At 56.4% G+C, this 26366-nt stretch overlaps 1 protein-coding gene across 1 annotated transcript in view; it reads right to left on the bottom strand.

Annotated features, from left to right (window-relative positions):
• DNAH1 (dynein axonemal heavy chain 1) overlaps positions 1-26366 on the bottom strand; it is a gene marked incomplete at its 5' end in the record, with an annotated part of 68190 nt that overhangs the window by 16875 nt on the left and 24949 nt on the right. Inside the window, 28 exons of the mRNA XM_081106615.1 lie at positions 777-1007; positions 2030-2208; positions 4721-4759; positions 5525-5698; positions 6011-6168; positions 6605-6765; positions 6870-7010; positions 8307-8411; positions 8510-8668; positions 8901-9020; positions 9109-9303; positions 10035-10212; positions 11626-11780; positions 11966-12057; positions 14873-15059; positions 15171-15257; positions 16819-16968; positions 17382-17495; positions 18127-18232; positions 18512-18700; positions 20135-20248; positions 20725-20888; positions 21429-21569; positions 22209-22388; positions 22975-23080; positions 23326-23447; positions 23918-24082; positions 25644-25856. Coding sequence (XP_080962741.1) covers positions 777-1007; positions 2030-2208; positions 4721-4759; positions 5525-5698; positions 6011-6168; positions 6605-6765; positions 6870-7010; positions 8307-8411; positions 8510-8668; positions 8901-9020; positions 9109-9303; positions 10035-10212; positions 11626-11780; positions 11966-12057; positions 14873-15059; positions 15171-15257; positions 16819-16968; positions 17382-17495; positions 18127-18232; positions 18512-18700; positions 20135-20248; positions 20725-20888; positions 21429-21569; positions 22209-22388; positions 22975-23080; positions 23326-23447; positions 23918-24082; positions 25644-25856 — 4125 coding nt within the window. The remainder of the gene's footprint in view (positions 1-776; positions 1008-2029; positions 2209-4720; positions 4760-5524; positions 5699-6010; positions 6169-6604; positions 6766-6869; positions 7011-8306; positions 8412-8509; positions 8669-8900; positions 9021-9108; positions 9304-10034; positions 10213-11625; positions 11781-11965; positions 12058-14872; positions 15060-15170; positions 15258-16818; positions 16969-17381; positions 17496-18126; positions 18233-18511; positions 18701-20134; positions 20249-20724; positions 20889-21428; positions 21570-22208; positions 22389-22974; positions 23081-23325; positions 23448-23917; positions 24083-25643; positions 25857-26366) is intronic.

Below are 26366 nucleotides of genomic sequence, written 5' to 3' on the forward strand. Positions count from 1 at the left end.
TGCTATGCGCGGAAGGGTGTTGGGCCTGAAGAAGCCAGGTCTGCCTGGAGGAGGCTTGACCCGTTGGACACACGGAGGCCTGAAGTTCAGGGTCAGAACCCTGCCTTCTGTCTCTGGGGCTCACCAGGACGTACTGACCTGGGACCCTGGTGGGAGCTCTTGGGAACAAGGGAGAGGTGTGGAGCGAGGCCACCAGGAGGCTCACAGCCTAAGCCTCTGACCACGTCTTCCTGTCTCCCTGAGCCCTACCTCAGACCCGGGCCAGGGACCCTGCTGGCCATCTGTGAGTGGATGAGAGGCCCCCAAACGGGCACAGCAGGTCCCTGCTCACAGAGCCTGTCTCAGCTGAACCACGGACTTGGGCCAATAGGGCCAACCGTACCTGCCTGACAGGTGAGGAGACAGGACTCAGAGGCAAATGCTGCCTGAAGTTCCAGAACTGGCGTTAGGCCAGTTGTCGGCAAACTGTGGCTCGCAAGCCACATGCGGCTCTTTGGCCCCTTGAGTGTGGCTCTTCCTAAGCCTTAGGAGTACCCTAATTAAGTTAATAACAATGTACCTACCTATATAGTTTAAGTTTAAAAAATTTGGCTTTCAAAAGAAATTTCAGTCGTTGTACTGTTGATATTTGGCTCTGCTGACTAATGAGTTTGCCGACCACTGGCCTAACCCAGGTCCTGACGCTCGGTCGGTTATCACCGGCTGCAGAGGGCTTGGGTCCCGGGGTGCAGAATGAGGAGGCCCCACCAGGGGTGGGTAGCAGCCAGGCCCCTTACCTTCTTTTGGCTGGTGATGAGCTCGTAGGACTTGATGTCAGAGCCTGGTGACATGAAGTCCCCATAAAGGATGGGCTGGAAGGGGCAGACCTCGTCGAAGGTGACCTCCCACTCCTCCATGCGGCTTTCCAGGAGCTTGTCGAACCAGCTGCGGTCTTCCTCGTTCACCAGGCGGTCACGGAACACGCGGCAGTTCTCGTGGTACCACAGCCGCAGCAGCTGCACTTTGTCCTGTGGCCACCCCAGCATCAGTGCCCACCTCAGCCCGGGGTCCTCAGCCACCCCTCAAAGCGCCAGGGCTGGGAGGGTGGGAGGAGCCGCAGCCCTCGGGCCTGGCCCTGCACAGAGACCAGGTGAGGGCCTTGCAGGGGCTGCTGCAGGTGCACCTGCTGACCAACTGAGGGCCGAGCCCTGTAGTGCTGCCCGCTGGGCACCCAGCTCCCTCAGCTGGTCATCACTTCTCCCCTGTAATGGCTCCCGTGGCTTCCCAAACGCTAAGCCTGGGAGGAATACCCGATTCTTTTTACACCTTCCAGTACGTCACATCTAACCACTCAGCAAACGCCACTGATTTGACCCCTCTGACTCCGCCCCATCTCTGTCTCTGCTGCCACTTCCATCCCAGCTCCCCGCCTCCCCTGGGTGATGAGACCACCCTCAGGAACCCCCCAGGCTCTTCTCTCAACTCCTTTGGTTACAGCTTGGCCGGGCCAGGGGGCTCCTGTCTTGTTCACTGTCTCTCCTGGTCCCCGGGCTCCACACACACTGCCCCACCAATTCTCCATTATGCAGATCTGTCCCCGCCCCCCCCCCCCCCCCCGCCCCCGGCTCCTATCCCCTTCGGGATGCTGTCCCCCTGGCAGCCCACAGTGTGCCTGAGCCTGTCCAGCACCCCTGACACCTGCTCCCTGCTGCACTTCCTGCTCCTTCCACTGAGGTGCCTTTCATTCCTGGAAGGCGTTCCCCTCACTCTCCCTGCAAATCTCCTGACACCCAGGGCCCCATCAGGAGCCCTTTCTGCCTGGCCTTGCCCTGGCCTTGCCCTGTTCTGTGTGGCCCTGTCACAGCTGCCATTCTAGGCATGGGCTTGCCTTGTAGAATGGAGCTCAGCTGCATCAACACCTTGGAGCCTGGCTTGATCAGGGCTGGGGAGTTTGGGCAGGGAGGCCTGGAATTGGGGGGCAGGGGAGGATAAGGAGGGCAGGGTGGGCACGTCTCGGCTGGACACTGGGGAGGGCCTGCCAGAGCCTCACCTCGACCTTGGCTGGGTCGGCCATGAGCATACCCTGGAAGACCTTGGAGAGGTCCCTCAGGTTGAAGGTGTAGTGGGACTTGGCTGGCGTGGGCAGCAGCTGGGAGGTGATGGTGGAGTACACCACGATGGTAGCTTCCACGAGGGGATCCGTGAAGTGGGCGATGTTGGGGGCCCCGGCTACGGGAACAGGAGAGGGCCTGGGTCACACAGTGGGAGATCCCTGTGCAGCCTCTGAAGATCCTGGCCCCTGCCCTCGCTGGTGCTGTGTTCTCACCCAGACACCCCTTCCTCAGGTGGCAGCTTGGACTCCACCACCCTTCAGCTCCTCTCGGATGCCATCTCCTCTGCCAGGCCTTCCTGATGGCCCCCACCTCAGGGTGGGGAGTCTCCCGCTCTGAGCTCCCCCCTTTTGCATCCTCATTACTGACATAGCCTGTCTGTGCGCTGAGCACCGGGATGCATTCAGTTCTGGGCGGGCCATGACTCTCTTGCCCTAGGGGACTGTGTCCCATACCTGAAACATGCCAGTTCTGAGTCATGCACGGGAGAGTCGCATGGTCCACATGGGACTTCACAGGGAACATAGTGGGGCTGGAGCTCAGCTGTAACCCTTAGGCTCACCTTGGAGCTGTGCAGCCTCTAGCCTGCCTGCCTCTTCACTACTAGCAACCCATTTGCTTGTTCTTTGAAAACGATCTAATTCTTTGTTGGGAACCACAATTCTGTCAGCAGGAACTTGGGGCAGAGGGAGGCCCCAGAAGTGGGAAAAGTAAAGGGTTCTTCTGCACACGCAGGTGCTGCTCCAGGTCCTGGGCACCGACACTCCTCACTCTACAAGCGGGCATGCTCATGCGGAGACAGGCGGACAGATCCACCAGCAAGTGGGCAGAAACAGGTGACAGAAAGTGCTGTGGAGAGGCTGGTAGCAGAGAGAGGTTGGGGAGAGCCAGGGTGGGGGATTCTGACATAAGCCTCACAGAGGAGGGACTTCAAGCAGAAATGTAAAGTGAGGTGCAAGCAGCCCCACAACTGGAGACAGTGTTCCAGAGAGAGCCGTGAGGGAGAAGGCCCTGCGGGCTGGGCTGGGCACAGGCCCTGCGGCGGGCACACCTGGGGCGTTAAGGACCAGGGCCGATGGGGCGGCTTTGCCTGCCACTGTTGGGACCTGGAGGCTTGCCAGAGAGAGAGACAGAGACAGAGAGAGAAAGGGAGAGAGAATGTTATCTGATTTAACATTTGAATGGGTCCCTCTGGCAGCAAGTAGAAGATGGACAGACAGACAGAACAGATAGAAGACCAATGGATGGATGCAGGGGGTGAAGGCAGAAGCAGGGGACCAGGGAGAGGGCTGCTGCTCTGGCTGGTGAGTGAGGATGGGGTGGCTGGGTGGGGTGGCTGGGTGACATGTGGTGTGAGAGAGAGGAGTCTGGAGGACGCTGAGGCTCTTGTCCCGAGCGACTGAAGGACACAGCTGCCATCACCTGAGATGAGAGGGCCTGGGCCTGTCATGTTCAGTCTGAGATGCCCAGTGGACATCTAAGAGGCGCTGTGGGGTCAGGGCTCGGGACAGAGGTCAGCACCGGGATGGGCTTCATTGCTGGGGCAGGATGAGATTGTGGGCAGGGGAGTGAGGTCAGAGGGGGAAGAGGCTGGAAAGCAAGCCCCAGTCACTCTAAGGAGGGGTGGCTAGGGCAGGGGGACCTGAGAGCAGGAGGCTGGGTCATTGCCCACAACCAGGGCAGGGGAGGACCCAGAGCTGACCTTTGGTCTGGCCACACGAGGCACAGTGACAAGAGCACTCCCAGGGCAGCGGAGGGGCTCGAGGGAACGTGGGAGGAAAGGGCTGGAGCCAGCAGCAGGGGACAGCGCTTTTGAGGAGCTGAGAAATGGAGTGATGCCCTGGGCAGGTGGGAAGGGGCCTAGGGAGGCGATTTTGTTTTTTGTTGTTAAGATGAGAGAGATCAAGACATGTTTGCAGGAGGGGCGGCGGGTGTTGGAGAGGCTGGCGGTGGGGTGGAGCCAGTCTTCAAGCAGGCAGCAGGGGCTGGGGTTCAGGCCTCGGAGGAGGGCTTGGCGGCATGGGGAAGTGGGGAGTTCATTCCTGGAAGTAGGAAAGACTGCAGGGGAGAACCCTGGGTGCAGGTCAGCGGGGATGTGGGGGCTGAGCGAGGGCGCTGCCTGCTGACCGCCTCTTTCAGCTGAGGGGCAGCAGAGGTGGGACAGAGGTGGGACAGAGTTCTGGAGTGTCCACAGCCCTGCTGCCATGACCGGCAGGCCTGCCCTGTGTGAGCTGCCTCAGGAGGGATGCCCGACCCCCTGCAAGTCCGCCAGCTCTTGGTCCATGCTGCCCCTCGGATAGGGGATAGGCCGGCTCTCCTTGGAGCCTCTGCCTCTTCACACGGGGGGTGCGGGGGAGAGACTGTTGGATCCTTTATTCATCCATACTTGGCTGCTACTATGGGCCAGACACTGCCCCAGGCACTGAAGGACTTGCGGCTAGAAGAAGGGGTGAGTGAGCCTAGGAAGGCAGTCGCTTCGGTGCTAACCTTTGCTCTAGCAAAGGCCCAAGGTCCCCAGAGGAGCCTGAGGATGGTTCACTGGGGTCTGGTCCCCAGCCTCAGCCACATCCATCTGGAGCCTGAGGCTCACCCTGGAACCAGAGCCCCTTCCCACCCAGGCCTGCACTTACGCACGGGATCCCGGTAGCTCTTTTCTCCGAGGAGTCCAGCTAGAGGGTGGGAGAGAGACATGAGCTCAGAGTTAGGTGGGCCCCTTGCTGCCCACCTGGCTGGCTGCTCCGAGAGTAGCCACTGACCCTCCGCCCGGAGCAATGTGGTCCCCACCCCTAAGCTGGGCATGTAGGCACACCTGGCCTTATAGCACCTGGGGGCAGGGTAGGCAAGGCTGAGGACAGAAGGCCTGAGGAAGGCTGGACTCCCATCATCCATAACCTGGCAGAGTGCCAAGTGGAGCTCACAGACAGAGTGTGTTGGGTGGGAGGTGGGCTGGTGGGGGAAAACTCTCTCCTGGGTGGACTTTTCCCCCAACCCCATGAAGGATCAGGGCCATTCTATCTTGATGGCTTTTCCAGAGCTCCAAAAGCAAATCCTTCCACCAGAGTTTCTGAGCAAGTACTAATGGATACGTGGGTACTCAGGCAGGTAAGTGCATATGTGCACATATGTATATATCACATTTAGCAGTCACCACCTGCCAGGCTTCATGCTAGATGCTCTACATGCAATGTCTTACTTAACCTTCAGGACTTGGAGTGGTGAGTACTAATGTTATTGCCCATTTTACAGAGGAAGAAACTGAGGCACAGAGAGGGTCATGCATTTGCAAAGGTAACAGAGCTAAATAAGGGGCGAAGCCAGGTCAGTGGCTCAGCCCTCCACCCTTTCCAGCAGCTGCCCAGCTGTCCTTGGTGTCGTTTATCTGGCCAGGGTTTCTGCCTCTGCCATGGCCTCCCCCACGCCTGCCCACTGCTCACCCATCCAGCTGCCCAGGATGGTGGAGAAGATGCACTTCTTGCTGACCTCGTCCAACTCGGCAAAGGTCAGGTAATTGAAATGGCGTGTCAGCCGTGGAGTGATGGCATTCCTGCCTCCGCCCGGGGGGCCCATGGCACAGACAAAGTTGATGTCCACCAGCTTCTTGAAGGCTCCTGGAATGGAGGCAGGAAGTCAGGAGCGCCCTGCCCAGGGCTGCAGTGTGACTCACGTGGGCCCCAGACACTTTTGTCTTGATGGGCCTCCTCCATTAAAAAAGATTAAAAGTGATAACTTTCAACAGCATGGGTATAGAGACAAATATATTCATATGCATTAAATTCTCTTTGAGCTAAAAGTTCATTTTCCCCATGATTTTGAAATAAGTTAAAACACTTCTGTGGACCCTCTAAAAGCTCCTACAGTGCCTAAGGAAGGAATGCCCGGCCCTACCCACTCGCCACTGCCCCAGGCCGGCCGGCACGCACCGATCTTCTTGCGGTCGTACCAGCCACCATGGTCCATCCACTGGCGCAACAGCTCGATAGGTGGCTGGGCACCATAGGTCTCCAAGGCTGGCATGTTCAGGTCATCGATGAAGAAGATGAAGTTACGCCCCAGGGGCGGTCCAAACACGCCCTTCCGCCTATGGGGAGGGGCTATGTGAACCCGGCCCCCATGGACACCAGGTCCTCTGGGAATCCAGGGGCAACTTCTGGAAAGCCCTCATCAACTTTGGCCTCATCTGAATTGCTGGGTCTCTTGAGCAGTCCCTGTCCCATCCTGAGTGTCCTGGTACATCACACCTGGCTGCCCTAAGTCTGGTCTCTCTCAAGATGTCTTGCCTCCCAGGCCTATGGATAATAGGCCCTGCACAAGGCAAGCAGTAGGAATTCCCGATGGAAGAAGGCTCCAGAACAGTCGTCAAGGGAGCCCAGCTATCTCTCCCCTCCCTGCCCTCACCACCACTGGGGAGGTTTCTGGCAAACCCAGGAGCATAATTTGGTGGGGAGGGGAGACAACCGTTGGTTCCACCAGGCTGGGGGGACCTTGGAGCCTAGGAAGGGACGAGGAGTGCCTGCCTCTTGTCCAGCTTGCTGTCGATGAGGTCCTGGGTTTGGTTGGCTGAGGTGCGGGCTGAGAAGATGAGGAAGTGGCTGATGTACTCCAGCGGCAGGTTCTTTAGGAGCTTGTCCGAGATGGTGAGGGTCTTCCCCGTGCCTGTTGGCCCGATGCACAGCACCTGGGAGAGTGGGGGTCTCTCACAGGGCTCAGTGCAGAGCAGGGGCCAGCCACCCCGACCTGGGCCTTGGGGTAGGGTGAGGCAGGGCACGGTGGGGCACTCACGGGCTTGTGGTTGGTGAGCAGCATGCCCAGCAAGTAGGACATCTGCACGGTGTCCATGGTGGGCACGATGATGTTGCAGTAGTTGATTTCTGGCATCATGGTGAATGGAGCCGAAGAGTCCATCCACTTTACCCAGGCAACCTGGAACCACAGGTGGGTCAGGGGTGGGCCTGGAACCCCTCCCAACCCGACCCCTGGCCAAGTGCACCAGGAAGGCAAGGAGCTGCACTGCTGGGCCTGGGCAAGAAGGCCCAGGTGAGGGGCTGCTTCTGACAGAAATAGGAGGCCCCATGCCCCACTCTCTATCTGGGTAGGGGGCTTCTAGAACAAACTACCAGGAATGGGAGGTCTCTCTGCACACAGCTGCCTCCAGTGGGAGGCTCCCCAGGAACTGCCAGTCCCTGGGTCTCTACATGAAGGAGATACTCTGGGAATTGAACAACACAGAATGCAAAGGTCTTTGCTATGTAGTTTCAGGCTGTCCAAGAGTATGGGGGCCAGAACCATGGGTGCTGGCTTCTCCTGGACACTCAGAGGTCACCTGGCCTTGTCTCCCCCACCATCCTTACCTGCATGAATCCCTTTACCCACAGCCCTGACCCAGCTTGCAGGCTCCCCTGATGGGGGCACTCACAGACATGTCCCCCTGGGAACAGTTCCGACCATTGGACACAGATGTGCCCTGGGAGGTTCCCAGGAGGACCCTGCACTGTGACCATTTCTGCAGATGCCTCTCTGCCCCTTCCTCCTCCTGAGCTCATCCTGATCTTGGCATGAGGTAGGTTCATGGAGTCCTCATTGGCTGATAGGAGGGATGGGAACAGTGAGGCAGGCCACGGACCTGCCCTCCCATTCCTGGGGAGCCCAGGCCTGGACAAATGGGGCTTTCACAAATATTTTTAAAAAAATTGATTTCAGAGAGAAAGGGAGAGGGAGCGAGAGATAGAAACATCAATGATGAGAGAGAATCATTGACCTGCTACCTCCTGCATGGCCCCCCACAGGGGATCGAGCCTGCAACCTGAGCAAGTGCCTGACCGGGAATGGACCATGACCTCCTGGTTCATAGGTCGACACTCAACCACTGACCCACACTGGCCGGCAAATGGGGCTTTTAAGTAAAACAGAGGCAACCAATCCTGGACTCGACATCAGCAAAGCGGAGACAGTGCGTATGGTTGAGAAGGGAGGTGCTCAACATCTTCTAGATCCAGGTTCAAGTCCAGCTCTGCAATGACTAGCTGGGTGTGACTGTTCTGAGCCTTCGTCTCCTTGTTTGGGAAATCACCACCTATGGGTCTGTGAGGACTCACGAGATGACGCACCTATCCCTAGCCTGAGACCTGTGGCCGTTAACATGGCCTCCTCTCTCTAGTCATTATTCACCAAGGAGGACAGCCATCCCTGTCCTGTCTCTGGGGGCAGGCCTGCAGTCACCTGCTTGCCCTCCTCCTCTTCGTCCTCATCATTCGTATTGCTGATGCCAGCGTCCTCCAGCCTATAATCGAACACCAGCCCCTCCTCCGGGAAGAGAATGGTCAGCTGTGAGAACCAGGAGGAAAGTCAGGTTGTGAGGCCCAGTATTTTGTGTGGCTACTTGTCCCAGAACACCCAGCATTCCGCACACGCATCCCTCTTACTTTTTCTACCATCATCTTGACCCTGAGCCAGGTGCTGAAGCTGACCCGGCTGGCGCTGTCCCCTGTGGCACCCACACTCCAGATTAGGGAGAAGATGAACCAGGGCTCAATCAGCTCTGGGATGCGGCTCAGCTTTTCGGGGGGTATTTTCTTGAGGCCCTGGGGACAGAGGGGACAGCATCAAGCTAAGCAGGAACACCACTGAGTGGCCGGAGGAAGCTGGCAGGTGGGGGACATCCCTTGGTCTCCACTGCACAGTGTGACTACAGCAGAATGCGCAGGGTTTCCCATGACCCAGGTGAGCCAATCCAATTCTCTCTTCCCGGAAGCTGGACTGGGATTCAGGGCCTCAGGCAAGAACAGGGAACCAGCCCCCTGCTTAGAGCCGCACCTCTCTAGGCAAGAAGGGCTTGAAGAAGCAGTCCAAGAGCTTGAGGAGACTCATGACTAGGTTGCTGTTGGTTGTGGCGATCACCTCCTTCACTGAAGACCGGACGAAAATGATGGATGCCTGCAGGGGATGGCACCCAGCTCCCGTGGCTGGCGGACACAGTGCCCTGCTGCCACGCCCGGGCCAGGCACACTGTGGCCTCACTTACCTCTAGGAAGTTGATAAAGAGGGTCTTGAAGTGCTCCTGGTAGGGCTTGAATACGGCAGGGAACCTCTTCAGCCAGCACTCAACAAAGGGCATGAGCCCCAGGATGCTGGGCTCCAGGTACACCATGCCACAGCGGGACACAGTGGCTGGTGAGGCCACTGCCAGGTCCTGCACCTCAAACATCATGGTCATCTCCTGGCACCAAAATGAACTGTGTGAGTGGGCCAGCTGCCAGCCCCAGGGCCAGGAAAGGGGCTGCAGGGCCATGGGGAGGGGTGCTCATCCTATAGCTGTGGGCAGTGGCCAGCAGTGGGCCAGGAGCAGTGCTGGGGTGGGGGATGCAGGAACCCCTTGGCCCTCCCTTGAGCCCCGAGGAGGAACATGAGGTCAGGAGATTCCCGGGAGCTCTCTGGTCTGGGATCAGGGCATTTGGGGGTCCTTAGAGCCCTGGGGAAATCTGATGGGAGCTATGCTCTGCTCCTGAGCCCGCACCTGTGTCCATGGACATACGTTCCCATTGACCTTCAGGTGCTCAAAGAAGGGCTCAAGAGATTGGCTCAGTGCAGACACGGTGAACTGCCTTTAGTCCCAGGTGATACCCCTCCTTCTCTGAGAACTGCCCCTCACACACCAGGGAGGCATCCCCGTGGCCAGGTCTGTACCACCTGTCCCTGTCTCTGGGCACACTGCCAGCATAGTGACCTTGACTGGGCCCACATGGCTGAAGGTGGGCCTGGGAGGCACAAGGCAGCACCAGCTGGGAGTGGTGGGTGGTGGTCCTAGTCCAGGGCTCAGAGCATCACAGAAGGTGCGGGAGCTTGGGGACAGGAAGGGTGGCTGCCCGAGATGCAGCTGTGGCCTGAGAGGGAGGGGTGGGTGGCCCACCCAGCTGCAGAGTGGAGCGGGTGAGGGACAGGTGGGCGCACCTCTGTGAGCTTGATGATCTCGCCGGAACTGAGGCACAGCTTCTTGTTGTCGTCCAGCACCGTGTTCATGTTCTCAATCCAGATGGCGTCCACGGGCCCGTCGAACATGTACCACTTCTTGTTGGTGTCGGATGCGGCGGCCCCCTTCCGGATGAGGGAGGGGAAGATCCCATCTGTCCTGCAGCCACCAAGGAGGGCAGGGTTGTAGGTGCCGGGAGGCAAGGCGGCAAGCACAGCTGGCTCCCAAGGAAACCTGCCCGTCAGGCTGGCCCTGCTCTGCTTGGTTTTTGCTTTTGTTTCTCCGCCCGCCCACCCCCCCTCATTCTTCAGTATCTTCATTCATTTAAAAAATTTAATAGGGAAAATAGAACTTTTTGATATAACTTGAAAATGGATGCTTATATTCCCTCAGCTGAATCCCTGCTAAAGCTATATTAAAGGAAGATAAAAGAAGGTACCCTGAAAGGGAAAAGGAAGTAAGGGAGGAGGCAACAGCAGAAATGGGGGCCCACGCAGCTCTGGAAGACGGAGAGAAATGGGGGGGGGGTGAAGGACCAAGCAGAGAGGTGGCTGTGGGGTGTGAGATGATTCTAGTTCCAGCCACAGCACCAGGAAGGCTCAGATTTCAGAGGCACCACCCGCAGGGAAGGGGCTGCAGGGGGACATTCTTCTGATCTGATTCCGAGGCCCCCATTTACCGACACAGGAGCCTGGAGGGGGTATGGACGAGACCCTTCTCCAGAAATGAGGGAAGCAGGACAGGCCTGCATTCAGAAAGAGGGGTGACTCCCCCTCCAGTGCCTGCCCCCACTGTGTTTCCAGAACCCTAGAGCCAAGCAGATACCCCAGCAGGAGACTGGAAACTTCTTTGGAGATACAGAATTTCCCCAGAGAAAAGGCCCGTAGGTGCTGATGTTTGGAGGGTCTCAACCCCATTGCCGTTCTGCCAGCTCAGCACATGTCCTTTAAAATGCATGCCTCTGAGCTTGGCTCAGTGGTTGAGAGTTGACCTATGAACCAGAAAGTCAATTCCTGGTCAGGGCACATGCCTGGGTTGTGGGCTCCATCCCCAGTGTGGGGTGTGCTGGAGGCAGGTGATCAATGATTCTCTCTCATCACTGATGTTTCTCTCTCTCTCTCTCTTTCTCTCTCTCTCTCTCCCCCCCCCTCCCCCCCCCCTTTCTCTCTGAAATAAAAAACATTTAAAAGGCACGCCTCAGCCTGGGAACAGAGGCCCTGAGAGGGACCACCAGCCTCTCCTGGGACAATGACGGGTCAACATTTACTGAGCACTTGGTGTGTGCCACAACGTCCAGGCATCTTTGCTGTGTTGAGCTCATTTTCTCCTTGCTGTAACAATGGTGCCGTTTCTATTTCCACTTTGCAGATGGGGGGACCAAGGCCCAGGAGGTGAGGGAGGTCACTCGGCCAGGAAGTGCAGTGGTGGGTAGAGTCCCAGGCTTTGGGCTCCAGAGCCTGAGCTCCAGACCTTGCACTGGGCTGGGAGAGTGGGAGGGGCCCATGGCCCACAGCCTCCAGACAGAGATCTGGGAGCAGGACTGTCACTGGCGGGGAGCCAGGGATCACTCACCACTCGTGGGTGAGCAGGTCAAACTCCCCGTACAGCTGGCCCATCGTGATGGACTTGGGGTTGAGCACATAGTACTTGACAGCCTCGTACACGCCACCACTGATGGATGGCTGCCCTTTCAGCATCGTCATGGCGGCTGCCAGGACCCTGTAACACTGGGAGACAGGTACCCAAGAGTGAGCCTCTTGGCCCCGCAGAGAGCAGGGCTGGAGTGGACTGCAGGCCACAGGGGACAGGATGTATTCTAGAGACCCAGGGGTCCAAGTGGCAACCCTCTGAGGCTGCAAGGCCCTTGGGCCCACTGTCTGGCCACGGGGCTGCCTGGCTTGGCTGCACTTACGTTACTCTTGCCGGAGCCTGTGGGCCCGACAAGCATGAGGCCGTGCCGTACCACTGTGGTCTCATAGAGCTGGATGCACTTGGTCAGGAAGCCTGGGGAGACATGGCAGGGGAACCCAGACGTCAGAGGATGGGCTTAGGTCCCATCTCTGCCATTAGTTTGCCGTGTCCCCTCAGATGGTCACCTCACTCTCTGGACCTCAGTTTCCTCATCTGTAAAATGAGGCCACATAGTTCTCATGGGCAGGGGCAGGTGAAGCCCTAAGCACGGAGCCTGGCAGAGAGCAGGAGCTCTCTGCTCACAGCCAGCCATGGTGTCCATGGGACCATTACTCCCGCACAGCCATCAGTCAGGTGGCAGCCGCATGGGCCTGCTCCCTCAGCTGTCCAGGCCCACAGTCAACTCCAGCCCCAAAGCCACTGCTCAGTCTGCTGATGGCATGGCTCCGAGTAAGTGCTGGTCCACACAGGCAGAACCCCAGGGACAAAATCCAAGGGTCAGTCAGGAGCTTTAACTGACCAAGATCCGGGCTATAGGGCCAGCTGCCAGCATAGGTGGGAGACCAGTCCCACATGGGTAGGAAATGAGAGCATTACTTTGGCCCAAAAGTGTGTGTGTGTGTGTGGGGGGGGGGGCAGGGAGGAGCTGTGGCACTGCAGGTTAGGGATCCTCGTCATAGGGACAAGGGCTCATTATTCAATGATGGCAAATCTGACGCAAGACCATCAGGGAGAGAAGAGCTTGTGGTTTCATTCATTGAGCCTGCTGGGGCCGGGGGTGGAGATGTGTGTTGCGGGTGCGGGGGGGGGGGGGGGTGCGGGGAGGAGAGGTAGGGGGTGGACAGAAGGTAGGGTCAGAGACGCGTGTGGAAAGAACAATAGAGGGCATAAGGGACAGCTTGCAGCTGAGCATATTGGGTCCCAGAGGAGGCAGATGATCAATGATTATCTCCCTTGTGAATTCCTGGTGGAGCATCATTCTACCTCCCAAAGGACCACGGGAGGGTCTGCAAGGAGGAGAGGGCCGCCAGGCTGGGACTGTGGGGATAAGAGCAGCATGCCCATGTGGTAGCAGGGCTTGGACCCCCTCATTTCTATCAGGGAAGGGGTTTTGGGTCATAGGAAGTCTAATGGGAGGTGTGGGGGGTGTCCTCTGGAGCCCTTCTAGCTGCACGTGGCCTTTGTAACAAGCCAGTGCAGGAAGGGCCCAAGTGCTCCTATGACATTAAGGCTGTAGTTTCCCAAGGAGTGTGAGCAAGTCCTGCAGGTGGGAGCAACATGCTTTGCCTGTGCATGGAGCCCTCATTCAAAAGAGAGGAGTGTTGGCAGGGGTGAGGTGGGGTAGGCTGTGGACAGGACACAGCTTACCATCTTCCCCAATCATGACATCAAACCCCAATCAGGGACAGGGCAGAGGACAGCTTCTGTGAGGGAGGAGCAAGGCCCAAGAGGAGCCAAATGCTGGGACTGCTCATATGAGAAGAGAGGCTACAGCAGGAGGTCTGGGGGAGGGGATGCCACCAGCTTCCTTACTGTGAAATAATCCTATATAAGAAAAGCCTAATATGCTAAGTGTCTGGTCATCCATTCAACCAATCAAAGTGTAATATGCTAATGATATGCTAAGGATGCTCAACTGCTCTCTATGATGTGCACTGACCACCAGGGGGCAGACACTCCAACTGGTAGGTTAGCTTGCTGCTGGGTCTGGCCAATTGGGACTGAATGAGATGGGCTGGACACACCCTGGAGCTCTCCCTCAGTCCCTCCCCTGCTGGACAACCTCCTGTGTCCTGCCCCACCCTGATCATGCACTGGTGGGGTCCTTCAGCCTGGCTCTTGCTATCTGGGACCCCTCGGGGGATGTCGGAGAGCCGGTTTCGGCCGATCCCTCAGGCCAGGCTGAGGGACCCCACTGGTGCATGAATTCGTGCACTGGGCCTCTAGTAAATATATACTGGTCTCTGCCCTTGGTCTCTGAGACAGAGCTCCTCAAACGCTTGTAAAGAGGGATGTTAGGAGAACCTTCTTTTCTAATATTTAGTCTTTGACCCTGGTTCCTGACAGAGCTCCTTGACCTCTGTCATTTCCTGAGTGCTGGGAACTCTTGGTCTAATGAGGCAACTCTTGATGCTGAGCTCCTTCCTGGGAGGGAGCTTGTCCCCAGAACCAAGCCATGATTAGAAGCTTGGAACTTGGGAGAGGAGCTGGAAGTGGAGTTAATAACTGATCAGGCCTACATGAACTCTCCATAAAAATCCCCAAAGGGTAGGGTTTGAAGAGTGTCAGGTTGGTGAACACATCCACATGCTGCAGGTGACACACCCCAACTCTATGGGACAAATCTCACCCTATGCATCTCCTCCTCTGCCTGTTCATCTGTGTCCTTTACCATATCCTTTATCTAACGAACCAATAAACAAGAGTAAGTGTTTCCCCGAGTTGTGTGAGCCGTTCTAGCCGATGGTCAAACCTGAGGAGGGGGTCGTGGGAACCTCTGATCTGTAGCCAAGTCAGACAGAACTTGTGGGTAACTTGGGGACCCACTACATGTAACAGGAATCTGAAGTGGGAACAGTCTTTGGAACGGAGCCCTTAACCTGTGGGGTGTATGCTAACTCTGATCAGCATCAGAACTGAATTGAGTTTTAAGACACCCAGCCAGTGTCAGAATTGATTGGTGTAGGAAGTATAGTGTGAGAGTAAAGGAGATTTTCCTAGACAGCCATCACCTGATGGCCTGGAGACAGGGCTTGGGGCAATGCCCTGCACCATAGGCTGCTTGACAGAGATCCCAGCCCTCCGCACACTTGGCCAGGCCTGAGGGCCTCTGAGGCTGGTCTGCCTGTCTCTGTTCCCCTGCCCAAGATCCTAAGGTGGCTGGAGCCAGCAGGGGCCAGGGGCTCACCATCCACGCCACTGAGGTTGCTCTTCTCACAGGCCTTGCGGATGGCCTTGTCCAGGATGCCATAGTCAGTCTCCTCCTCCTTGATGGTGGGGAACAGGTCTGACACGATCCCAGAGAAGAGCTTGAGGTCCTCCAGCAGGAACTTGGGCACGTTCACGTCACGGATGGCTCGGAGGCAGATTAGCTCCTGCAGCAGAGGCCGGAGGAGTCTTCAGGGTGGCCCAGGCCAGATGCCCCTCCAGCCGCTCTGGAGCCCTCCTCGAGCCCTCTCCCAGGCACCCCTCTGGAGTGCACTTACCTCATCCATGCTGGGGTTTTCTCGCTTGAGGTTCCCAGCAGCCGAGATCACAGTTTTCACAGCTCTCATCCCAAAGTCGTAGTGATCCTGTTACCAACGCACAGGAGGGGGGAGGTGTGCACTGTCCCTTTGGGGGCTTCTGCCTGGAACACACTGTCTCCCACCTGGCATCTGGCCCATTGCCCAGATTGCAGCTAAAATGTCACTTCCCCTGCAGGCCATCTATGACCACCGGCAAGCCCCATCCTGGGCCAGGCACCCTCCTTCAGGCTTCTCTACCACCTCCTTCTTCCCATCCTAGCAGCCTCTCCTTTTACCCTTCTGTGCCCCTGCTTGACTGTTGGCCCCTGAGGGTAAAGACTCTGCCTGGGTTGCAACTAAATCCCTGCAGCCCCAGCACGGTGCCAAGAGCAGGGAGGCGCTGAGTTTTATTCACAAAGTGAACAAAGGCGTTTCCCATGTGTGCCTTTGAACTTCCTTCTAAGATTCTCTTGTAACATCTCTCCGGACCCACCCTTTCAGTCACACTACCATGGCTTTTCCCACTGGTCCTGTTTCTCTTCATTATACAGCAAGTGTGGGGAGCAGTTCAATTTATCAGATTGCCCCATGGTACCAGGCCATAGGCTGCATCTGGACCCACAGACTAGACATCTTGGACTTGAATGAAGAGACTGGGCTTGATTTGGGGTCACTGTCATTTGAGAAGGGCTGAGGTTATTTCCATGGAATAACTAATGATATGCTAAGGCCGCTCAACTGCTCGCTATGATGTGCACTGACCACCAGGTAGCAGATGCTCCAACTGGTAGGTTAAGCTTGTTGGAAACTAAGTCCTAACTGGTAGGAGGAATAGTTGCTCTATTAAAGAGGAAAGCATTTAAAAAAATAAATAAAGTAAATAAAGAGGAAAGCATTTTTGAAAGTGAATGGTTAGAAGGAAGGTGTGTGGAGGTATCAGCACCCAGGATGCACTGTGGTGGACAGCTGTTTTTCCCAGTAATAGATTGTGTCTCCTCCAGCCCATGGGTTTTGGTGGGCTCCACCTGGCCAAAGGCAATATGGCTTCCCCTTAGCCACAGTGCATGAATAGGTCACCCAGAGAGAGGTGACCTATATTAGAGACTTTTTCTGGAACTATTAGGAAAGAGAAACCAAGCTGGTAGCATGTGAATCCAGACAGAGCTGGGGCTCATCTCTGCCACTGCAAAGGGGATGCTGAGAATGGAGCCAAACAGGAAAGCTTGCCCACCAGTGCTGGTGCCTGAACCAACAGCATCTACCCTTGAAACCTGGGCTCAGCACGCTGAGTGCAAGGCCCACGGCTGGACGGCTCAGGTCGGGGGCTGGCTATCCCCCTCTGTCCACATGAGGCCAGGTGCACTTGACCTGAAGCCTTGGGTTGTGTGGCTCCTGGCCTCCTCATTAATGGTTGACTCTCCCCTGTCCCTGAACTAGCAGGGTGGGCATCTGTTCCTGGCTCCTGCTCCTGCTTCCCTGTGCACTGCATGAGCCTGGCCAGTCTCTTAGCTGCTTAGGGTCTCAGTGTCCTCAGCTGAGAAATGGGGATGTAATTCCTATCTCATGGGGTTGCTGGGGGCAGACAGCGGCTCTCAGAGCCTGGAAGCTGGTTGGGGCAGGGCCTCACCTGAGAGCTGAGCTGCTCAGAAGCCAGCTTGAAGGTGGTGGTGATCTTCTTGGCCAGCATACTGGCTTCATTGAAGCCAAAGGAGTAGAGGGAGATCTCAGCGATCATGGTGTAATCCGGAACCATCATGGCCACAGGCCGGAAGAGCGCCTGGGGCCCGTGGTGCACATGTGAACGGAGAGGCAGACCTCCCCGCCAGAGCACTACCCGCGTTATGGACGGCCTCCTCCCCCACCGATGCTTAGATCCCTCTCGGCAGCATGCCTGCCCAAGCTGAGGCTTACACGCCTCTGTGGCTGGACCACTCTGCCCATTAGAAACTGGCCTTTTGTGCTGACCTGAATCGGTCCCCTGACTTCTCTCAAGCCTGGGACAACCCTAGGGCCTCCTCTCCATGCCTAGGGATGGGCCTCACCACCTCTGAGCAGGAAGGCTGCTGGGGAGTGACGTCCTTGATGTCTGGCAGCTGAGTGCCTTTCCTAAGTGCTTTAGCATCTCTGAGCCCAGGCCATAGGCTCCGCTGCCTCCCAGTGCCCAGGGTGGCCTACCAGGCCTGAACTCACCTTCAGGTTATCGGGCAGCTCGGTGCGGCCGGCATACCCTGGGTTCATAGTGATAAACACCGCACAGGATGGCACGAGTGGGATCTCGATGCCCTCAAACATGAAGCGTTCCACCTACAGGATGGCAGGGTTGACTCACCTGCCCCTCTTCTGGATGGGCCCCTCATCCCCTGTTGATGGCCTTGTCCTGACTATAGCTGGTCAGCCTAGACTGGATCCCTGATGACGAGCTGCCTCCTCTCTCAGGATCTGGCCTAGGACCTCCGGTCCCAGTAGCTACCTATGGCCTCCCAGGTCCTGGCTACCTGAGGTCTTCACAAATCTCCTATCTCCCACACCCAGACCTGAGCAAGCTTAGCACTGACTGAGACCCAAGGCCCTACTAGTTTGGAGTTGTGGCACTTGCCAGCCTCCCAGCTCGTGTTCCCAGAAGACTGCTGGCCACTCTGAGCAAGGCTAGAGGGAGGGGCCTCTTCATCCACTGCAGCTTGGAGTGGGAGCCACCCCCAGAGTGGGGTAGGGATGTGGGCTCCCTGACTGGCTACAATAGCCCCAGGGAGAGCTCCAGGTAGGGGAAGGGGGAAGTGCCCAGTCCTCTATAAGATGAGAGAGGCTGGGCTCAGGGCAGGCTCAGTGCCTGGCTTTTCACCCTGCAGGGTGGGGAGTCACAAGAAGGCAGAGGAGTGGCAGGTATAGATGAAGTGATGAGGTGGTGACTTGCGGGGGTTGGAGGGGGATGGCTCACCCGCTGTTGCTGCGCCTTCTGGATGGTGGTGATCTGCTGAGCCACCACAGACAGCACCTCAATGTCGATGCGATTGAACTCGTCGAAGCAGGCCCAGGCTCCAGAACTAAATGGGGTGAGAACAAGAGATGGATATGAGTTCAGAGCCCACCTGACACCTCCAAGGCCCCTCTGGCTCCACTGGAAGAAGTGGCCATAGTGATCTCTATCAGCTCAGCCACAACCCTGCTGCCTACCAGCGTCCCCAGTGCCCACAGGGACTGAGCCTTTGATTCCTGTTTTCCCCTCCTGTTCCCTCCCCATCCTGTGAGGCTCCTCTTGGCAGTGTCCCCAGGAGAGCTCAGCCTTCCTGCCCTGGCCTGTGCCACCCTCACACCAGCCTCACCTGGCTAGGCCCTTGAAGAACTTGCCCATGGCCATGAAGTCGAGCTGATCAGAGCAGTTGAACACAACAGTCTGGATGGCCAAGGCCTTGCCCAGGTCTTTGGTGGTCTCTGTCTTCCCTGTGCCGGCTGGGCCAGCTGGGGCGCCCCCAAACTTGAGATGCAAGGCACCGGTCAGGGTCAGATAGCACCTGCAGGAGAGAGAGGAGGTGCACACGGATTCCCACAGACATAGAGAGAGAGCCTCCTCTGCTTGGCCCCGAGGATGAGCGGCTCTTGCTCCTCCTTCTTCTCAGGGCCCAGCTGTGCGCAGGCCTGGCTACTGGGGTCAGGATGGCAGCCCCTGTGTAGTGCTTCCCCAACCCACCCGGTGGCCTGGGAGTGAGTTCAGGACTCACCCCCAGGGGACACACACCTCTTAGGCAGGGGTGGCAGGCAGAGCCAGGATTAAAAATAGACACCCACTGAGAAGGCTGATCTGTGGCCACACTTCACTTCCCTTAGTCAAAACCCAACTTGAAAACCTGCTACTAAATACAGTCGGCAAGAGGAAACGACTGATTATTCTGGCATGTTGAAAGGAGTATTTGGGTGAAAAAAAATTGTAACGCTCACATCCATTAATGTTTATTGAGCTATGAGCTTTATGCATCAGCTCATGGAACTCTCATAACCACCGGGGGAAGCCACAGAGGAAACTAAGGCACAGAGGGCTGAGTCACCTGTCCAAGGTCACTCAGCCTGTGACAGTTGGAGCTGTTTTTGTTTTGTTTTTTTCATAGATGCCTTTTATTGGTCTGACCAGCGTGACTAGTAGGGGGCATAGGCAGAGCTCCCCTATCTGTCCTGGCCATCTTCCCTTTCCTGGGAGTTCAGAACTCACCCCCAGGGAGAGGAGTGTCTTAGGCAGAGGTGGCAGGCAGAGCCAGGATAAAAAATAGGTTTGGGATTTGAAGGGGCTCAGGGTGATGTAAAAACATAGGGTTATCAGACCATCCAGATAATATGTCCATCAGAGTAAAGCAGAGCCCATTTCCCTGCACAGGCCCCCTTCCCTTGCAGGGGCTGGAAGGGGTCAGGAGGAAGAGCTGCCCTAGGGGCTTCCTACTGTGCCCCTCCTGCCATCAGCGTCTCCCAATGTCCTCAGCTTCCTTCACGCTGTGCGCCAGGTAGGATTTTTTCTGTCCCAATCCTTTCATTTTTTTTCTCCTGCTATTTTCTGTTTCTATAACATCTGACTGTAAATTTCCTCCCCGGACTGAAGAATAAACATTCTTCCTACACGTTCCTACATGTTAGTCTCACCTACCAAAGCCATAATCTCTGTATCTGTAAGATGGGCATGCTTGCTTGTTCTGTTTAGCGGTTCAGTCTGTATGTCTGCAAGCTTCACCTTCTGTTGAGTGTCAATGACTGGCTTGAAGCTCTTCGAAGGCCTTTTCAACTCCAGATCCACGGGCGCTGCAGCTCTGTGCCTCCAGAGCTGGTTTTAAACCCGAAGCCCATGCTCGTGACCCTGCATGCTCTGATGGACTGGCTGCACCTTTTGCCCCTGCTCTTCTGAGCCAGCTGGAGCTGGGGGAAGGGCCCCAGTGTGGGGAGCCTGTGGGCAGGGAGACTCTTACCTGTCCGTGAGGGGTGTGATCACCAGCCTCCCGCTGTTGCCTAGGTACTCATAGCCATAGATGAACTCAGCATTCACAGCTCGAATGTACAGGTTGTCATTTGTCCAGTAGTACCTGGAATTGCAGGAAAATGGGTTCCCGGGCCATGGGGACCATAGACCACCGGGCAGGGTATGTGGTTGAGGAGATGTGGTTCTTTTTTTTTTTAATATACTTTATTGATTTTTTACAGAGAGAAAGGGAGAGGGATAGAGAGTTAGAAACATCGATGAGAGAGAAACATTAATCAGCTGCCTCCTGCACACCCCCTAACTGGGGATGTCCCGGAAACCAAGGTACATGCCCTTGACCCGAATCAAACCTGGGACCCTTCAGTCCGCAGGCTGATGCTCTATCCACTGAGCCAAACCAGTTAGGGCGAGATGTGGTTCTTTTGGTGAATAAGGGCATGAGATACCTCTGCCCAGCTGTCCCAGGGCCTCGAGGACTGAGAACAGCAATTGTTGATTGACTCTCCGCCCTCACCTGGCCCCAGCATGCAGCTGCTCTGACCCTGGTGGTTTCTGGGCCAAGGTCTCCTGCCTCCTCACCTCAGCTGTGAGATCCACTCGAAGTCATTCACAGTGACCACCTTCTCCTGGATCAGCTTGGCCACCACATCCTTGGCATGGACCTCAATGACAATTAGTGCTGATAGCACTGCCCGCTGCATGCGGGACAGCTTCCCTCGCACCAGGGCCACCAGGTCGCTGAGCTGCAGGAGTTGGGGGACACTGTTGGGCAGAGTCATGCAAGGGGTAGGGTCTCTCTCCTTTGCACAGAGGGTGGGCTTTTGTCAGGAACAACCCCTCTATCCCGGAGGCTTCTGATGTCTGGGATGGGAGGGGCACAGGGAAGGTATGGTAGCATGAGAAGTCTGGCAGGGAAGTGAACAGAAATGGAGACACACACGTGGCATCTGCTCCCTGTAATGTACGGTGCCATCTGAGCCTGCAAGGGCCAGGTGTGGGGCCTGGTGAGGAGCTTGAGGAAAGATGTGGAACAGCAGCTGTAGTGAGGATGGTGCAGGATAGGCTCCCTCAGTGACCAACTGGAGAGGGACCCTGCCTGGACTCAGAGCTCTCCTCAGACCCCCAGTGCCTCCCGCTGGTGGCTGGTTGTGAGGCACTCATTTCTGGGGTGTCTGACCTGCTGTTTGGATCCAACCCAAGGCCTCTTTCAGGCTCAGTGCAGGTTAGAGCTCCTGGAGGGACTGGGAGGTGCGGGGCGCGGATGATGACCCCCTGACTCCCACCTGCTGGGTGAGCTGGGGGAACAGCTGGTTACTAATGTTGCTGGCCTCCAGGGCCTTTTCCACATCCATGGTCCAGTAGGTCTGGCACCCAGCGATGGTCACCTGGCCAGGCCAGTTCAGAACCCACTGGGTCCTAGGCATCTGGGAAGATAACACAGGCAGGGCTGACCCAGGCAGCTGGCAGTCCCACCCCTGCAGCCTTTTCCCCTTAAACACAGATGTCTGCTTTGGCCTTTTTAAAACTCTGGGCTCAAGTGGTTAATTCCACCTCAAAAGCAGAGAAGCCATTAAGCTCTGGGCCCCTCAGGGGTGAGCAGTCATCATTTCCTCAACAGAGACTTTGAAGCAGAGGGTTGGGAGGCAGGATCAGGGACATTCAGCCCTGGATTCAAACCCTGGCTCTGCCGCCTGTGAGTTACAGGCCTTTGGGCAGAAAATATCTCTGAACTGACTTTGTAGGATAAGGGTTAACCCCAGCCCTGCTGTTGACTGTGGGGCTGGGAGGAGTAATGTGGGTGAAGTCCCAGCCCAGGCCTGGCACATAGTGAGTGCTTAAAATATAACAGCAATTGATTATTATTAAGAGCAAGTCTCATTTTCTGGAGCCTATTTTCAGATTCCTCCCTGATCAGGCCTCAAGAACCCCCTCTCTCCAGAAATCCCCAAGGCTGTAGCTTGAGGGTGAGGCATGCAGGCAGCCCAGCTACCGTCATAGAGGAAAGCGCAAACAGAAGGACGACGAGGCTGGGAAGCTGTGCTGGGGTGAGAGGCATGACTCACTGTGGGGTAGGCCTTGATGGCCCTCTCGATGATGTCCCGTATGCTGGTCTTCATGCTGAGTTCCACCTCCCGCAGCCAGTCCTCCACGTTGCTGGACGGGTAGATGGAGAAGGACAACTGCACCTCCTCACCCTCTGCTGAGTACATGTGTGTAATCTCCAGGTCCTCCTGGAATAGCAGCTGTGGGTGGGGCAAACAAGAGTGGGGGCTGCACCAGGTGTGCCCAGAGGCTCCACCCACCACAGCTCCCGAGCCGACCTGCCTGTGCCCTTCACCTCCAGAAGACAGCCCTGCCTCAGGGGGGCCCACCTGAACATCTGCCTGGGCTGGGCCTTCCCTGACTGTGTATTCAGGCAGGATGAGTCTGCCTTGTCCTGAGCTGTGGTCCAGCCAGCCCACTTGGGGAAGGAGGCTAACCCTGCCTGCAAGTCCCCGCCTTGCACAGGTCTGTGCAGCCTCCCTTGTAGGCAACAATGAGGACAAGGAGCGTCAGGAGCCTCTAGCCTCATGGGTTTCTCAATCCAGCCAGCACCTCAGTGTATTGTGGGGACAGGGCTCCCCTAGATGAGTTGAGAACAGGGTCCCCAGTCCTGAGCTGGGAGTTTTGCAGCTGACCTTCCTCCCACAGGTCCCAGGTGCATCTCACTTGCCACTTCATTTCCTGCTAAAAGGACTCGGGCTAGAGAAGAGCTGTTCTCCTTGGGAAGGAGTCCCAGTGCTCCTGGCCCTGAGCCCAAGGCCTGGAGCCCCAGGCCCAGTCACCCACCCGGGCAATGTTCTCGAAGCACTTGCGTAGGTGGGGCTGCACAGCAGTGGGATCCTTTGTCTGGGATAAGATCTCAAGTAGTTCATCATCTGACAGGAAGTAGAATCTGCCAAGGGAACAAGTAGAATCTGGTAAGGGAGTGGGTCAGGCACCCCCTGAGGCCCAGCTGTCCCAGTACAACTGAACCCCTGCAGTCCGGCCTGGGTGAGCCCTCAATGGCCCAGCCACGTGGGCAGGCATTGACAGAGCGGGCATGGGGCAGGCATTGACAGAGCGGGCATGGGGCAGGCATTGACAGAGCGGGCATGGGGCAGGCATTGACAGAGCGGGCATGGGGCAGGTGGTGCTCACCTGGGGAAGGCCCTCCGCTTGGTCTCCAAGTACTCGCTGAGGCCCTTTTGGACCATGTCTAGCAGCTTGTTGCAATCCCGCAGGCTGTCCAGCAGCCTCTGGTCAGAGCACACATTGATTACCTGCATGGCCCGGGCCAGAGAGAAACCAGAAGTGAGCATGGTCCAACTGGGAGGCATTAAGGTGGGCTCAAAGAGCACCCATATGGGCCAGCGACCCTCAGTGGGGCCTGGGAAGGAAGAGGGGCAGGAAAATGGCCCTGAGCTAGGGGTTGCATGTATCACCTGTGTCAGTCCCACAGACAAAAGTCCATGGTCAAAAGAATCAGGGTTAAACAAAGCCAAGGGGTTTGATTTGCTGCAGGACTTTAAAATGATAATGTGGACGGGAAATTTCCATGAAGACAATAATGTGTTTCTGAGGAGTGTCTCATGACTGGAGAGCTCACTTGGCAACATAGGCCAAGACCAACGCCTTGGACTTGTTCTCTAATCTTTCTTGTTCAGGGAGAGATGAGACCAGGAGGCTCCCAACAATGTGACGGGGCTGTTAGGGGTCACAGCTTCCCCATCCCATCCCCGTGTGAGCTCACCTCCCGGTTTTCATAGGTGTTCTTCATGATCTTCCTCCAGATCCGTTCCATCGTCTGGTAGCGTTTGCTCTCCACGGGCAACTGCCGATTGATGTCCTCAGAGCTGAAGATAGGCTCCAGGTAGAGCCAGGCCCGCTGACAGTTCAGCCACTCCTCCAGCACTTCCTGGGCAAGACATGGATTGTCAGCGCCCAGGGTCCAAGAGGGGGTTCCTGTCCCCATGACCTAGACATTTCACCAGACTGAGTGCTGGACAGAGAACTGGCATCAGAGCCAGTGTCTGTGGGGAAATTTCTAGATGGCACTGTCAGCCACAGTACTCCCAGGAACAAAGAGGCTCCATAAATGCCTGCCCACCAGAGAAACCCAAGTCCCCCACAGGATGCCTAAGCCTCCACAAGAGCTGGGAGCCATCCTTCCCTAGGAGGAGCCACACCCAAACCAGCAAACCCTGAAGTAACAGAGGAAAAATCCCCAGTGCATGGAAGCCCAATCAGCCTCCTTGCCTGACAGGACTTTGGGGTCTATGATCCAGAATTCTCTGAGATGTATTGGGACTTAAGCTTGAGATCTGTAAAATACTCTGAAACATTAGTTCAAGAGTGAGACATCTTCAAAGCAGGCTCCCTACTCTCCTCCCCCCAATTTAGCCTCCAAATTCCCCTTTCAGGATTTATCTCTTGTCTTTTCCAATCAATGCACACTCATTCATTTCATTCATTCATTTATTCATTCATTCTCTTCCTCTTGAGATGCGTGTCATGGTCAGCTCTGTGCCAGGCCCATGTGGGCACCAGGAGAAGCAGAGGGGAACAGGATGTGGTCCTGCCCTCAAGGAGCCCACAGTCCACTAAATGGCCAGTTCTGCCTCTGAATCACCAAGAGCCTGGCATGAGCAACATACTCTCTAAGAGGCACTGACCAAGGACTATGATGGGAACGCCTTGCTGGCAGGTGTGGGGAATCAGTGAGGGCTGCTTGATTCTGAGTCTTGCAGAAGGAAGATAGGGATGGAACTCCAGGTGCAGGGGACAGCGTGAGCAAAAGAGGGAACCCAGGGATAATACTGAGCAGCTCAGGTATCTCTGGGTGGTCTAAGGAACACACAGACAAGACCACCTCACTTGGATTCTAGCCTTCACTGGAGGTTTCCAAAAAGCTTCCAGGAGGCCCCGGGGAAGGGGCTGTCAGAATCACACAGGCAGGCCTCGCCCCAGCACAGTGTTCCAAGGCTCTGTAGACAGCCCTTGCCTCTGACCTTGAAAGCTCTGCAGAAGTACAGTCCCTAGTGCCCTGGCAACCTCACCCCAAGCCAGCTCTGAATAAGACAGGAATGGGAGGTTCAGGGCAGAGTGGGAGAGGGCATAGGGAACCTCAGGGCTTTGTGGTGTCCAGTCCAGAAAATTCCAAGACTGGAGGTTCTAGTTGTCCCAAGTCCAGGCAGTTCTTCGGAGGTCTGCTGGCAGGTTTCAGGCCCTTCCTTAGCCAGAGCTTTTGACCAAATAGTAGCCCACGCCCACATCCTGAATTGCCTTCTCCAGCAGCCAAACCTTAGAGATGGAGAGCCCCATTCTAGTCACCCTCCTCTGGACGAAGGTCCTGCCAGACAGCCAGGAGACAAGGCTCTCCAGCGCTTTGAGCACCACCCAGACACCATAAAGAGCCACTTATGGGGCGGATGCTGCCAGGGTAAGGGAGGAGTAAAGGCAGGCCATGGAGGGCCCACCTGAGTCAGCTTCAACTTGTTCTCCCAGGAATTGATGCGTTGCTCAAAGGGCTTCTTGTAGGGCGAGAAGGACATGCTCTGGGTCATGACAATATGGTCGTCAAGCAGCTGTGAGGCCTCATCTGGGCTCTTGAGGATGTAGGTATCTGTCTCCTTGTAGGGCAGCACATTGAACAGGATGGCTGACCACTCCTTCTCCATCTTGTCCAGTGCCTGGGGTGGGGTACAAGTCAGTCTGGGTCCTGAAAAGGGCTGGCCCACATTCTGTCTGACCTGCACTGCAGGAAAGAGCAGGCTCTGCCTGGCCATGACCTTCCCTTGGGTCCCTCAGGCAAATACTTTCTGCTTGTCTAGCCAAAAAATCCCCCATGGACCCTCATCTGAATTCAAAGCCAACTGGCTCTCACACATGTGCTACATGAGTACAACATGCATATACACGCATATTGGGAGAAGCTAAGGTGCTAGTTAGGAGCTCTGGTCCCAGTTACAGCCCTTACTGGCTATGTCACCCTAACAACTTGCTGAATCTCTCTGAGCCTTAATTTACTCATCCATTAAATGAGGGCAATGCTATTAGCTCCATCCTGGGAGAGGAAGTCACTTGAGAGGAAGTCACCTGAGTAATAACTGGTCTTCTCCACCCACGTGTCATGGCCAGCTCTGTGCCAGGCCCATGTGGGTACCAGAAGCAGAGGATGTTGTCCCTGCCCCCAGGGGACC

The sequence above is a fragment of the Myotis nattereri genome (assembly GCF_964212035.1).
Source record: "Myotis nattereri genome assembly, chromosome: 14".
Classification (NCBI taxonomy): domain Eukaryota; kingdom Metazoa; phylum Chordata; class Mammalia; order Chiroptera; family Vespertilionidae; genus Myotis; species Myotis nattereri.